This window comes from Limulus polyphemus, unplaced genomic scaffold, assembly GCF_000517525.1.
Source record: "Limulus polyphemus unplaced genomic scaffold, Limulus_polyphemus-2.1.2 Scaffold347, whole genome shotgun sequence".
NCBI lineage: Eukaryota > Metazoa > Arthropoda > Merostomata > Xiphosura > Limulidae > Limulus > Limulus polyphemus.
Genome location: NW_013665957.1, coordinates 593,715 through 610,030, shown reverse-complemented (window position 1 = coordinate 610,030; position 16,316 = coordinate 593,715). Strand labels below are relative to the sequence as shown.

The 16,316-nt window shown below is 35.7% G+C and overlaps 1 protein-coding gene across 1 annotated transcript in view; it reads right to left on the bottom strand.

Moving 5' to 3' along the window:
- The window catches only part of LOC106457573 (sonic hedgehog protein A-like), a 92,747-nt gene that overhangs the window by 13,571 nt on the left and 62,860 nt on the right, over positions 1-16,316 (bottom strand). Inside the window, exon 2 of the mRNA XM_013917010.2 lies at positions 4,396-4,657. Coding sequence (XP_013772464.2) covers positions 4,396-4,657 — 262 coding nt within the window. The remainder of the gene's footprint in view (positions 1-4,395; positions 4,658-16,316) is intronic.

Here is a 16,316-nt window from a genome sequence, read left to right as displayed (position 1 = left end):
TTGTTTTGGCATGGTATCTACGGATTCCTTCAATCGCTATCTCTGAAGGTATAATTTTGTTTTGGCATGGTATCTACGGATTCCTTCAATCACTATCTCTGAAGGTATACTTTTTTTTGGCATGGTGTCAACAGATTCCTTCAATAGCTATCTCTGAAGGTATATTTTTTTGGCATGATATCTACGGATTTCTTCAATAGCTATCTCTGAATGTATAATTATTTTTGCATGATGTCTACGGATTCATTCAATAATACATAATAGTAAAAAGTAATAAATCAGCTACGTCAATAGCTAGCTTTTAAAACATAAATTTTCTTTGTCATGGTGTCTATACATTCATTCAATAATATGTAGTAGTGTAATATATGAAGCTTGTGGACAGGATAAATCATGTGCCAGCATGTGGTATGTTGTGAACACGCCCTTTGACTAATAAGAAACCATGTATAGAACAAATTATGAAAAGTCGTACTACGTTTTCTATAGCTAAGGTTCTCTTTCACTGATCTAATCGATAAACAAAAACGCTCAGCCTGACTGTCATTTTTATTCTGACCTTAGAATATGTCATATTTATAACAAGCGATTTTCACAAATGGGAAAATTTAACGTTTTACTTTCACACTAATGTCTGCACTGCTAGGCCTTAGAACATTTCACTTGGCGAGTGCGATTTTCACGAATGGGAAGATTTAACGTTTTACTTTCACACTAATGTCTGCACTGCTAGGCCTTAGAACATTTCACTTGGCGAGTGCGATTTTCACGAATGGGAAGATTTAACGTTTTACTTTCACACTAATGTCTGCACTGCTAGGCCTTAGAACATTTCACTTGGCGAGTGCGATTTTCACGAATGGGAAGATTTAACGTTTTACTTTCACACTAATGTCTGCACTGCTAGGCCTTAGAACATTTCACTTGGCTAGTGCGATTTTCACGATAGGGAAGATTTAACGTTTTACTTTCACACTAATGTCTGTACTGCTAGGTTTAAGAACATTTCACTTGACGAGTACACGAAGGTGTGTAATTTTTTTTCTGAAAAAGGGAAAACTGAGACAGGGCGGGTATCAAACTTTCACTACTGGTTGATGGTGAGTCACATTTTAATCAACTAAGAGACCGCATCTCAAATTTATTCGTTCTCACGAAGCGACAATGGTTAAATTGGAATTTCAAAGGATGTGGAACTCCCTTTTGTGACCCAATTTGGGTCACCACTTCAGAAGCTCTGGAACGCTAATGGCTTGAATCCTTAAGAGGCGGAACGCCGTTCCGCCCTAATTTAACCCCTGCGAAAGGAACGTATGGAAGAAATCTTGTGCTGTGAATGTCAGCTGGTTTTTACAGTTTATAATCCTTTATTACCAGATTAAGGTTTGGTAGCGCAGAATTTTCATGTGTATCTACAGAAATTTTGAGAGTGGCATTACGTCCTGTACAAACTGAATCTGAGCGAGATTCGAACCCATGACTCAGCCTGCTTTTTCATAGTACGCCTCGAATGTCACATAGTGATGTTGACTAACCTAAATAACCCTGATGTGTAATCTTTGTAAGTTAAATTTTTGTTTCTAATTAGAAACGCTGATTTGTCGCAAAAGATAATGAAATGATCATCAGTAAACAGACAACGAGACATCCATCCTTACCATGTAAGGGGCGAAAGCACTGTATTCACCCATCTTTTTACTATGAGATAATTATGAAATATACAGAATTTAATGGGAGTATTACAAGGAAGATAATCTATACTTTATTTGCTATCAAGGGTCAAATTTTAAAAAGGTTGTCCGGGTTGCGGGGCGGGTTCAAACTGCTGAGTTATAGGTGTAGCCCTCAAATTCATAAGAAGGGCATCCAAACAAATAACAATAAAGCGACAAAACGTAGTGAAATAATTAAGACCAATCACAGGTAAGTAAAACAATAATTTTCGAAAGTGTATATAATAAACAGTCTCTATAACTTTGTTAAAATTGGAGTTCGTTATACTTTTATGTTTCAGGTATGTGAAAAAAATTCGCGCATTTCACTCGAAAATTATGGGTCCTTAGCTTCGCAAAAATTCGTATGGAATTTTTTTTTTGAGGGTGGGGGCGTCTGATTTTGGGCAAATTCCCGACTCTACTTACCAGTACATCTAAAGTAACATTGAGACTAGACAATGCCAAATGTTTATTACCACCCTCGTCACGCAGTAACAAGATTAAAAAAAACAAAAAAACCTCTCACAAAATTAGGTATATTTGAAAGCCGGTAACAAGACCTGCGCCATGATGGAATGTGACACATGCAAGTTTTCTCAGTTATTTACTTCGATATTAAGAGGGCACACAAAAGAAAGCACAGGCAACACTATTATCACAACTTCAATGGTACATTTGAAATGGCTAGTACAAGTTAAAAATTATGAACCTAAAGCATTTTTGGTTTAAAACTACGTATCTTATTTTATGTTTTTTTTTATTTTCATTTCTAACAAAACCAAAGAATAGTTCGTTTTTTAAAAATATTAATAAAATTTCATTTCAAGACGACACACAACTGTTTCATTAAAATCCGCAAAAACATTCTAGTTTTTATACAGTGACGTACAAATGAAAAAGTACAAGCGAATACTATATTTCGATATTAACTCTGTACACTCATGTAATAAGTATACTATATAAAAAGCGGCCCGGCATGGCCAGGTGGTTAAGGCACTCGACTCGCAATCTGAGGGTCGCGGGTTCGAATCCCTATCACACCAAACATGCTCGCCCTTTCAGCCGTGGGGGCGTTATAATATGACGGTCAATCCCACTATTCGTTGGTAAAAGAGTAGCCCAAGAGCTGGCGGTGAGGGGTGATGACTAGCTGCCTTCCCTCTAGTCTTACACTGCTAAATTAGGGACGGCTAGCGCAGATAGCCCTCGTGTAGCTTTGCGCGAAATTCAAAAACAAACAAACTATATAAAAGAATGAAAACATTTGGAAAATCACATTCAAAAACCTTATAAACCGCTTTCGACAGGGGAACTTGTCTTTAGGTCCATTAGTCGGAAGTGCTAGGGTTTTACTGGATAATTTTGAATGGGGTTTATTTCAATTCATTTTTGAATCGTGAACGTGCAAAACTTTTCGTCTCAATTCTATAAAATTATTATATAAAACGCACATGACTAGCTCGTTTCTTGGTCGTGTTGTGGTTTTGGTTATGAAGGTAAAATAATGAAACTGCCCGTATATATATAAAATACACATTTCGTATTTTAACATTTATTTTCGCCACAAGAAGTGTGTTTGTTTTGCTGTTATAAAGAATGTAATATTAAAAACTGCAAAATACTGGTGACGTTTGGGTTGGGATTTGGGATTATGTACTTCTTTTCTGGTTTTTACTTTTCATTTCAATACATTAAAGCTCGTTGTTGTGTAGAGCTGGTTTTAAGATGTCGTTGGAAACCCATACTGTATTTCTTTATAAGGTTTTTACAGTCTTGATCGCAGGGAGGATATAAATGTTGATAGACACTTATACCCTTTATGGATAATAAACACGTGTGTGCTTACTTACACACGGTTGCTGAAATATTGACCGTAAACTTCTGAATGAAGCAAAAATAACCTAGAAGAAGAAGAAAAAAACTATCTCAAGCTCTCGTTTACTGTTTCAGTAGCCGTCTGTATGGGTTATTAAGTAAGTCTGCAGAATGAAGCATCGGAAGTTTGTGAATTATATCAAACCAGCATGAAAATATCAAAACTAATAACCTTTTCTCTCAAACTTTTGTTCACTGTGTTAAGTGTATTAGTCTATGAACTGAATTAAATAAATCAGTATGGGAGAAAACACCATGTGTTAATATTATACACTACAGGATGAAGAATGAAGCATCGGAAGTTTGTGAATTATATCAAACCAGCATGAAAAGATCAAAACTAATAACCTTTTCTCTCAAACTTTTGTTCACTGTGTTAAGTGTATTAGTTTATGAACTGGAATTAAATAAATCAGTATGGAAGAAAACACCATGTGTTAATATTATACATTACAGGATGAAGAATGAATGCTCTAATCACAATATTTGTGACAAAACTTTAAAGGCTCTAAATCACGAACAGTGTACATTCCATAATTAAAAGGTTGTATCAATATTATAGTACAAAGCGTATGTTACAGAGGAAAGAAATACTTAACACACCGAAAACGAAGTCAGACTTAAAACCAACAGTGGTGGACACGGAGGTTTTGTGGATAGATTATTGTTGAATAATAATACATACTGAATCATGTTGGCATAAATAAACAAAAGATATTTATAAACAATGATTAAAACATAAACAGCCAGACTAAGGGATGAGAAATACATAAGGTTTAAGTTTTGAAACACTTCAGTAACTCACCAGACTTAACAGAACAGTGTATGTGGGATCGTGACTCGTAGTAAACCCAGTCGAAGCCTGCTTCAACTGCTAGCCGAGCCAGCATGCCGTATTTAGATCTATCACGGTCACTGGTTGTGATGTCCACTGCACGTCCTTCGTAATGGAGAGACTCTACAGCATGATGGAGCTCTTCATCCCATCCCTCTGTGACTCGAAGTCTGACCCCTGGCCACTGATTCATTACCGAGATGGCTAGAGTGTCCAGTTTTTCTTTGCATCGCTACAGATAAATAAACAGAACAGAATAATAAATTTTATAAATTTGTTTGTATGTTTCTTTATTAAGCACAAATCTACACAAAATTGTGTCTGTACAGTGCCAAACCGTGGGTCTCAGACTTACCGCTGAGCTATCGGGGGGCATGCTTTTATAATTATTATTAGTATTAATAAGTTATTTGTGTCATCGTGTTATTCCTTGATTAACCCAATAGAAATGTAATTTAACAGGTTGCGTATAATTAAGAAAAACAAGCAAAAAAAAAGGTTTTCTCAAAAAATTAACATTTTTGAAAACTATAATACAAAGTGTATAACCATAAAGTACCAAGAGCGCACGTAACTGATACACAATATAAATACAATATTAAAACAAATGTAACTTTTTTAAAAGACTGGTTGATACGTATGTGTGTCTGTTTGTTTATTTGTTGTATTTCACTCCAAGTTACACAAGAGCTATCTGCGCTATAGACATCCCTAATTTTGAAGAGAGGGGTAGGCAGGTAGTAATCAACAGTACCCATCTCCATCTCTTGGATTACTCTTGTTAGACCATATGGTGGGATTTGACTGTCGCTGTTATAACGCACCTAATGCCCAAAATTGCAGATTGTTATTTATTTATTTTTTTTGTCGTAACGAAACGCGAACCATGAAATGAGATCCACAGTCAAGCACTCTAAATCAGTGGGCCACGCTCGACCACATAAATAAAAGAAAACATGATGTTCTCTTGTTTTTTCTTTAATCAGTTTCATAAAATCCAACTTTCCCAGTATCATACGACTGCCAATCGGTTTCTTACAAATTCTGTATAGGAAATACAAGTTAAACTCAACAGGCAAGTCAATAACCTCGTCTATTCACTTATTGTGTCTACCACGGGTATCAAAACCCGATTTCTATCGTTCTGAGTCCATAGACTTACAGCTGAGCGACTGGGGATTTTTGAAACCAAAGATACTGCAAAAGCACCACTGGATTTTTTTTTAATTTGAAATTTTCATTATTGTATTTTTAACCCAATGTCATACAATGGGTTACCTGCGCTCCTGCCCGCCAAGGGGAATCGAACCTCAGATTTTTACGTTGTATGTTCGTGAATTTATCGAATTTAAATTCTGTAAAGAAAGAAAAAAACCAACTAGAATATCATGTTTTTCATATATATTTATTTGTACATGTTTGTGTTGATTACTGTTTGACTTACTTTTTGATATATTTATATACAAGTGCACCTAATTTATATACTTTAGAATATTGCCTGCAAAATTAGTATAGTAGTAACATGATCTTTGCATACATCAATCATTAACATGTGATAATAAAGCAATATACAGTGGATGCCGTTTACTAAGGTGTGGTTTCATCTTTGGCTGTTTGAACTGTTTCATTTCTTTGTAGTAGGACATCTATAAGCTCCTGAAAAGTATGCTGAAGAATTAGGTTCCATTCCTCGAGAACACAGTTTGGCATAAAACATGACAGTCTCGTTCACTTCCAACCACTGTTACCTGATGAGACTTATGCAATAACCTTTGGTATTGTTCCTTTTGCAAAACCAACACATTTAATAATCGGGCTCTTACAATCCATCCAATAAGCTACTTCAACACATCTTTCCCATGTTGCTTGGCAACTAACTGGAAGTAGAGCTTAGATAAACTTAAATAAAACAGATCACCTGTCTAAGAGGTTATTGAAACAAATTAACCTGTCAGTCGAGGGTCTAGCTCATTTATAGTTTCGGGGAGAATGGGCAAATCTGTAAGTGGGTGTTTCAATTTTTTTTTATCCAATCCCTAAAGAAAGTTACTATTCAAGTAGCAAAAATTAAAGTTGACTTGCACAACGCCTTCTATATACAGAAATTTGTTTGTTGTTAAGCGCAAAGTTACACTATGGGATATCTGTAATCATCCTAATACCGTATATATTCTTCTCTCTTTTTTTCTTATCAAGTCTCTAGGAAGTACTAGAAAAAAACCCAAAAACGAATGGATATATAGATTCTCTCACAACTGCTGTACGTCATAGTGCAGATATAAGCACAGGAAGTCTCAAAGGTCGATTCTTATATGAAAAAAATCCATTATTTTATTTGTTTAAAAATGCAATCATTGTCTGAATATGTTTTTCTTTATATCATAAGAACGAGTCATCATAATTTTGATGCGTGAAGGGAAGGTTGAGTATGTTCACAATGCACAGCACCTGAAGTAATGATCGGGATTTGAGTATGTTCACAATGCGCAGCACCTGAAGTAATGATCGGAATTTGAGTATGTCCAAAATGTACAGCACCTGAAGTAATGATCGGAGGTTGAGTATGTCCAAAATGTACAGCACCTGAAGGAATGATCGGAGGTTGAGACTATGTCAAAAATGTACAGCACCTGAAGGAATGATCGGAGGTTGACTATGTCAAAAATGTACAGCACCTGAAGGAATGATCGGAGGTTGACTATGTCAAAAATGTACAGCACCTGAAGGAATGATCGGAGGTTGACTATGTCAAAAATGTACTGCACCTGAAGGAATGATCGGAGGTTGACTATGTCAAAAATGTCCAGCACCTGAAGGAATGATCGGAGGTTGAGTATGTTCAAAATGTACAGCACCTGAAGTAATGATCGGAGGTTGAATATGTTCAAAATGTACAGCACCTGAAGGACTGATCAGAGAAAAATGGTAGACCGCTTATAATAGATTGTGTGTCAGTATGCCAGAAATCATACTGTACACCTATAGATCTCGTTACATGTTTTTCTGTTGTAATGCGGCGAGTTTTCCTTGCACGTCATCATGCGACTTCTGATTGTTAACACTAAAAATATCAGGTTTTTACAAGTTTTATATCTAATTCCTTGAGCTTCACTGCGATTATATTTCTTAAAATTAATTAAAGAATGAAGAGCTTAGAATTTTCTTCTGGAAAATCTGTTGTCGACAAATGCAACCAAGACTGTCGTACGCAGTTGTTGAAAGCAGAGGTAGAAGTTACAGTATTGAATCTCGGAAAGAATCGCGTTACAGTAAAACTTAGTCCTTGACAGGAAGTATCCGATAACCATCTAGAACACAGAGTATTCGGTCTCACAAAATCTGAAATTCTGATTTTTGTATGTTTATTCATCACAAAAGTTCCTCACGTAATTCTTTAACTTAAGTGCCATCAAGGTTATCGCCTACAACAATCTTAACAAACAACATTAAAAAAAAATATGTTAACATTTTGTAAGACAATTAAAATGAAGTTTCCTTTTTTTGCTGCAAATTTAATATATTATAGACAGTGAAGTTATAAATGATTTATGCCATTCTTCTTATTTAATAAAATATTCGAGCTAATAAGAACTAGGGGAAACCTCAATAGCCGTGGCTGTAATTAGATCTGAAATCGGTCAAGAGATGGAACTATGAGCTAAGAGTTTGTACTAAAAAGGAGGGAATAGTTACGTATAACAACAGGTTTATTCAGGCTATCCGGTGATTCAACAGTACAACTGAGGGCTTATAACGCTAAAAATCAATTTTCGATACCCGCGGGGGGGGGGGGGAAGAGTACAGATACCACACTATGTAGCTTTGCGCTTAATAAGAAACAATATGTTCTTTAGTGGCTCCTTTGTATCGTTCTGGGCATAAGTATTTCCATTACAATATTTGTTAATTTCTGTCTTTGAAAATTTTACTTTAGCTCACTGAAGGTTTTGCGGTTAATGTATATTGGCAAAAGTTGTGTTCTCTTCAATTAACACGTGCTTATCTGGTATTGTTGAGACAGTAATATTTTCGTTGGCTGTTTACGTATGACTTTTAACTAAATGAAGCTGTTGTGTGTCGCACAGTGTATGACGTTACGTAGAAAAGTATCGGTTTTATGTTCTGTTAAAAAGTTCGTATTCTCATCAGTTCTCACTTACATTTTGCTTCCTTAATGTATTTTTGGTTTGTTATGAATTTCGCGCAAAGCTACACAAAGGGTTAGTCATCATTACTCACCGTCAATTCTTGGGCTACCCTTTTACCAACGAATAGTGGGATTGACCGTCACATTATAACGTCCCACGGCTGAAAGGTCGAGCATGTTTGGTGGGACGGGGATTCGAACCCGCGACCCACATATTGTGAGTCGAGCGCCCTAACCACCTGGCCATGCTAGGCCTAATGTATTTCTATGCAATTGTGTGCATATAATAAAAATATATGGAAATTGCACAGATTCTGTTTTTTTAAGAGATGGTTGAGTGATATTGAAAATATAATCTTTATTCCAGTATTTCCAGAGGTGGCACTTGTATAAAAAAAGTTATCTTGGAAGACTAATCTAAAACATTAGCTCAAGTAGCTCATGGCTTTCGAAACGTCGTCTTTAATACTTGAGCAACTTTTCTGGTTTTTAGTCCTTCAAGACTTCATCTACAGTTGTTGCCTATTTCACATTTCTTTGCTCATCATGAATACTCTGCCTAAGTCATTTATAAAATCATTTCTCAAACTTGTTACTATCATACCTAAACCGTAATCTTTTATTAAAATTGGGGAATATTTCAACTACTTTTATATAAAATAATAATTCAAGCTGCTATCCATTTGAAATATCTGTATTTTATTTTACTGATTAAAAGCATATTATCAAAGGAACTCTCGGATATGGTTTTCATTCTGGCTCTATAATGTTGGTTGACTTGTTATTTTACGTGCTATAGAGCCAGAAAAAAACCACGTCACGTAAAATAACAAGTCATCCAACATTATAGAGCCAGAATGAAATCATATCATATAAACTAATAAGTCAACCAACACTATAGAATCAGAATGAAAACAATATCATGTAAAATAATGTCAGCCAACGCTATAGAGCCAGAATAAAAACCATATCACGTAAAATAACAAGTCAACCAACATTATAGAGCCAGAATGAAATCATATCATATAAACAAATAAGTCAACCAACACTATAGAATCAGAATGAAAACAATATCATGTAAAATAATGTCAGCCAACGCTATAGAGCCAGAATAAAAACCATATTGTTGGTTGACTTGTTATTTTACGTGATATGGTTTCATTCTGGCTCTATAGTGTTGGCTGACTTATTATCTCACATGTATTATTAATATTCTCATTTCTGAGAGTATGCATTTTCTCTTCTCTCTCTGTTAGATCATTATCACATTAGCATCTGGTGGTATGCAGCTCTTACACTAACATTCTAGATTCTGGTGATGTGTAATTTCTTGTCTTAGATATATAATTATTCTCCATGTTTCTGTAATCTTAGTGGTGCATACATACCTTCTTGGCTCGCATATGACTACCACTCTAGCTCCTGATGATGATACCTAGTTTCTTGTTTAACACATATAATCATTATCCCAATTCCCGATGGTACCAGCTTTCTTGACTCGCATATATAGCTACCATTCTAGTCTCTGGTGGTGCGTAATTCCTTGTTTGACATATATAATTATCATCCTGGGTTCCGCAATCCTGGTGGTGCGTTCGAACATTGTGCTTTACATTTACTTTATTTTGGTATGAGTAGCATGCATGACATTGGTATAAATAATTGCGTTTTTCTGTCTTATATCAAAGAGGAACGAAATACTCCAAACAAATGATGTTATTGTATTAAGATTACCCCAGTGTGCTGAAAACGAAACAAACATAATACTTGGACCTAGGAATTCAAGAGCAAATTAATGAAAGATATACAAACTCCGAGAACAAGGCACTTTTGGATAGTAGAACTTACTTTCTTCAACAATGAATTGGAAAATGAACTCTTTTTGTTTTTCTTTTTACCAGTTCATGCCAGGTCTTCTCCGCCATGGGAAGATTTAAGTTCAAAACTCATCTTTGGAGTTTTCGTACTAAGAAATACATTTCTTGTTTTGAGCGTTTGTTTGCTATGAAGGATATAGCCACACAATAGGTTATCTGTGATGTGCCAACGCAGGGACATGACCGTGAATTTCAGCGTTATAAACCCTCAAGCCTACCGTTGAGCCACCGGAAACGGAAGAACCGTTTGGTACAATGACAAACGTTTATTAACATAATTCATCACCAGCATAAGATCAACACGTTCACTGATTAGCAGTTCACATACGCCGTTACCGTCATTTTGACTTACAATCAGTGGTTGTTGTTTATTTATCGCTGAATTTGTACGAAGTCTCCCATTTTTCTTTACGTTGATTTTCTTTACCTGTGATCTTAAATATCTTAAAATAGTTTTAAGGTTTTAATTGTATCATTTTCTGGCAGAATATATCATTTTTCTTTCCTTGCAAAGCCTCTTAAGATTTATAACTCATGCTTGATCAACTTCCCGAACACAAGGTTTAAAATGGCGGAATATCGGTGATGTAATTTATGCTAATAACCACATCGTTACGAATACAGGCCGCGACCGGCCACAGTGGGTGGAAACCTATGCGTCAATCATCTTCTCTACTTGCAACAGACCCTCACACCCTATTGTTAAGAAAGTCAGGCCTTCACGTTTGAAAAGAGCAACAAGGTATCCAGCACAAGCTGTAGGTAGAGCTGACGAGGCAGACACAAGGGAGGGGCTACTTTTTAACTATTGGACAACACCTCGGGCAAAATAATATAATGCATCATTAATAGTCAGTACTCGTAGAAAGGGTTGATTCGGAAATGACGACGTATTTAAAGTAAGTTACCTTGACAACGTCCAATAGTAACATGTTAAAGCAGTATTATATGTTGCTGTATATCAACTTCAAAGCTACTTTCGAGTGGAATGTTAATTTACTCATACGATAACAACACAGGTGCTAAATGGTATGTTTCCAGAAAGAAAATGAAAAAGAGATTGGAAGTTGGTAATTATACGGTCTTGAACAATGCGCACATTCACGGTACTTTGGCAAGTTATTATTATCTTTAACCTGTATAAAACATTCTCTTATATAGCAGTTTACAGAGGAAATTGTACTTTGTTGAGAATGTGATTTAGGTGTTCGGTCGCCCTGGCCTTGTCATCATTTTATACGAGGTATAACGCAAGTACCTGTTCCAAGACACTTTGCAAACGCTTTCTAGGTCCACGTGCTCCGTCCCGCTCCAGCAAGACCACCCCAAACGGTCTGGTGCTATTGGTGGTATAACATAAGTAAATTAAAGGCTGTTTAGCCGCGGGAGGCTTCTCTCTGACCTCGGCTGTCATTTAAACAAACACCAGCAGGACCACCTGCATTAAACAGAGCGACATCTGGTGTTAGGCGAAACTAATATTTAAGCACTGCGTCATTTATGTTTAATATTCATACACCATGAAAATCTGATTCGTTAAAAGTAAATGTTGTGTGTCGGATAAATGAATTTAGACAGGTGTCGTAATATTTTGTCATTTCGTGAACAAAATGTTTTCCCTTTTTCAACATTTCATTCATATATTTTATGTTATTATTGTACATCATAATCGTGTTACTTAATTGCTAAAATCTAAAGTACTATTTTGCACATCTAGATAGAAATAATGGATTTATTCGGTTAAGTCATTGGTTTCTTGTAAATTAAAAACATATAACGTACTTTAGTTGATTCTATAAATCTACAAAGGCCTGACATGGCCTGGTGGTTAGGGCACTCTACTTGCAGTCTGCGTGTTGTGGGATCGAAACCCATCACTGCACATGTCGCCCTTTCAGTCGTGGGGAATTTATAATCGATCTCACCATTCGTTGGTAAAGAGTAGCCCAAGAGTTGGCGGTGGGTGGTGTTGACTAGCTGTCTTCCCTCTAGTCTATCACTTCTAAATTAGGGACGGCTAGCGAGATAGCCTTCAAATAGTTTTAAGCGAAAATTCAACAAACAAATATATTTCCAAAACTATAGAGTTATTTGAAACTTTACAAGTAAGAATGAAAATATGACCTACCATATTTATATATTCAACTACTTCTGTTACAGTAGTGCCTGGCATGGCCAGGTGGATACGGCGCTGGACTCACAATCTGAGGGTCGCGGGTTCGAATCCGCATATCACCAAACATGCTCGCCCTTTCAGCTGTGGGAGCGTTATAATGTGACGGTCAATCCCACTATTCGTTGGTAAAAGAGTAGCTCAAGAGTTGGCGGTGGGTGGTGATGACTTCCCTCTAGTCTTACACTGCTAAATTAGGGACGACTAGCGCAGATAGCCCTCGTGTAGCTTTGCGCGAAATTCCAAAACAAAAACAAACTGTTACAGTATTAGTAACATAATTAAGTTTTGTGCCAGAGCCGTGTCGAAAGCATGCAACATTCCACTGCATATTAATCTGTCATAGTTCTGTTTGTTTCAGAATTTTGTATATAGCTATACAAAGGCTATCTACGCATAACCATCCCTAATTTTAAACTGATAGACGAAATGTAAGGCAGCAAGTCAAAACACCAACCGCCAACTCTTGGAAAATTCTTGTTTGAAATAATAGTGGGATTTGACCAAAAGCCCCAAAGTGCGGAGCACATACGTATTTGTGACAAGGGTCGCGAATCCTCTGATCCATAATCTGGGCATGACTGTTTATTTCTTTTGTTTATGGCAAAGCTAAAGAGCCTACGAGCCGCCGTCCCTCATTTTAAACTATCGACCACAGGAAAGGCAACCGGTCAGTAACACCCATCACCAATTCGTGAGCAGTCTTCTACCAACGAATAGTGGGATTAATCATTACGTTATAACGTCCCCACATTTGATAGGGCAAGCACATTTATCAACGTGTCCGAGCACGATAACTACTAGGCCACGCACAGTTTCAGTGTGTCTTGGGAACGAAATTTATTGAAAAGGAGTTTTCGCATACAGTTTTTCATGCTACAAAACATCTTATGGCTTATTGAAATAACCCTGTTGAGAAAAGTAATTAATATTGAAGGACCAGTATTAAAAAATGTTGTTCGTGAAATAATAGATATTTTTCTTGAATGTAGAATTTTCATTTTTTCATCCGAACTACTCCGTGAAAAAAATTTATTTAGAAAAATTATAGCTTCATCATAATTTCTAGTTATCACAGTAATTGTTACGCAAATAATTCAAAACCTCTACACAACTCGGTTAAATCCAAAATCGAGAAGAACCTCCTGTAAACCATTCAGCTCTCCGCCCTAATCTATCTTTTGTCCATTCCTCGAGGAAGATTGGATATTTTCTGAGGCCATCTTGGCTGACCTTCTAGTTCGTGGCGGGTTTCCACACAGACGGGTATAAATTCCAGGCATACAGAGTCTATAAGGATCCCACCTCTAATGACATGGTTTGATCGGGTTCAGCTCGGAGAAGGTGGCGCCTTTTACAGAGCTTCGAGCTACTACTTATGATAGAACAAGGCTTGACACAAAAAAGCTGTCGGCAGGAGGTGTAATAAAAAAGGAACCATACAGGAGTGTTGATCATTTCTTATTATCTGTGGTTTTTTTGTATTCGTTTTGGTAGCCCTAAATTCAATGTATTCTACTCTAATGCAGTCTTCGAATTTCACCGGGTCACTTACGTATAACGACAAATCTACTTTCAAGTTATTTTTTATTGAAAAAAGTACTTACCATTAAAGGATACCAAATAGTTCGGCTTTTACTTGCAATTTTTTCTCTTTATGCCGACAGGATCACTGTTTGAAGGGAAGGAATTCCCAATTTACAGATATTTCGTACGACGTTTGCTGGTAGAATAAGCTATCATCAACTTTTTTAAGAACAAGTGCTACCTTCCTCTCTGAAAACAAAATTCTCTCAACTATGAATATTCCTATCATCAAAGTTTTTCTTGTTATTATACCGGCAATTTCCATAGCACTTAAAAATGAATTATATGATATTTTAATTGAATAGTTGAGATGGAAATGTGTACGAAGACAGCTTGTTTAATACATTAAGAACTTTAAGTGTGCCTAAGTGCCACATGACAACAGTTTTTTTCCTGTAAGTAGCAAAGGTGCTTGGCATGTCTCGAGAAAGAAATGCGCTAACTTCTTTTATTGAACAGAGTTTATTTCCACTTTCTAATCCTTTTTCATTTTCTGAGAATGCATCTTTAGCGTATGCAACTTAAACGTAACCAGATGCTGCTTCGAGGTTCTATTACCAAGCTGACAATTTTGTTTCAACAACGCAGAAGCTAAAACCGTGATCTCACTTGTTAAACGTGCTTTGTAAATATTATTATTGCTCACTGAAAATTTTAGTACAGGATTATTAATGATATTTCAAAGAGTAATGTTGAATATTTGCATAATGTGTAATTCAAGTGAGCTTAGGCGGATCTCCGAGTTGAAAGCGCTGCGATCGAAAAAAAATGAAATATCAATGTACTGCATTAATGTACTGTAATTATAATCATTAGTGATCAGTGCTTTGTATTATTATTATTATTTCTGTCAGACAAACTACACATTAAACTAAGATGAAAGAAGTTTAAGAAAACTCCAGAGTTAATTAATAACCCTTGCTTGTGTATTAACGAATACGACAATATGAATTAAAAGGCAGATTAATACCATACTTCAGAGTTTAAAGAATTGCGCAAAACATGAGCCAGGTACTATGTGTGTGAAGCAAAATATGCAGTTCTTGATTAAGGATCTGGAGTAAACATTTACATTTTTAGCTCATATTTCTGTACAATTAGGGTACTTATGTTAATATATTGGATTTTTATGAATGATGGATTATATGTTTAGAAAAAAAGAGTTTTTTTCGTTTAAGCTCAAAGCTGCACAATGAGATATTTATGCGCTATGCTTACCGTAGGGATCGAACCTTTGAATTTTTAATTTTAGTGTTACAAGCCCATAAGCTAACAACGGGGATGAGTGGGCTAAAATAGAAAAAATAACCCTAAGAGTAAGCTTTGAATGTAATCTATGTGTTATAAAGAATTTTAAAATGGGGAAAAAGAACCCAGAAAGTAAGATGTGTAAATGTTACAGAGAATTTAAAAAGGAGAAAATAATTCTGAAAGTAATCTATGTGTTATAAGGAATTTTAAAATGTGGAAAAAGAACCCAGAAAGTAAGATGTGTACATGTTACAGAGAATTTAAAAAGGAGAAAATAATTCTGAAAGTAATCTATGTGTTATAAGGAATTTTAAAATGGGGAAAAAGAACCCAGAAAGTAAGATGTGTAAATGTTACAGAGAATTTAAAAAGGAGAAAATAATTCTGAAAGTAATCTATGTGTTATAAAGAATTTTAAAATGGGGAAAAAGAACCCAGAAAGTAAGATGTGTAAATGTTACATAGAATTTAAAAAGGAGAAAATAATTCTGAAAGTAATCTATGTGTTATAAAGAATTTTAAAATGGGGAAAAAGAACCCAGAAAGTAAGATGTGTAAATGTTACATAGAATTTAAAAAGGAGAAAATAATTCTGAAAGTAATCTATGTGTTATAAAGAATTTTCTATCACAAGGCGAAAAATCAGAATGAAAACCAAAATACATGAGGTGAAGCTGTTGTCGAAATTGGCTATCTGTGCTGTGCCAATCACGGGTATCGAAACCCGGTTTTTAGCTCTATAAGTCTTCATACTTACCGCTGAGCCACTAGGAGTTAAATTAAGAGTTAAAAAGTGTTATAATCATTTTAATCGTGTATTAGTGCATTAAGAAATTTTGCAATATAATAACTTGCT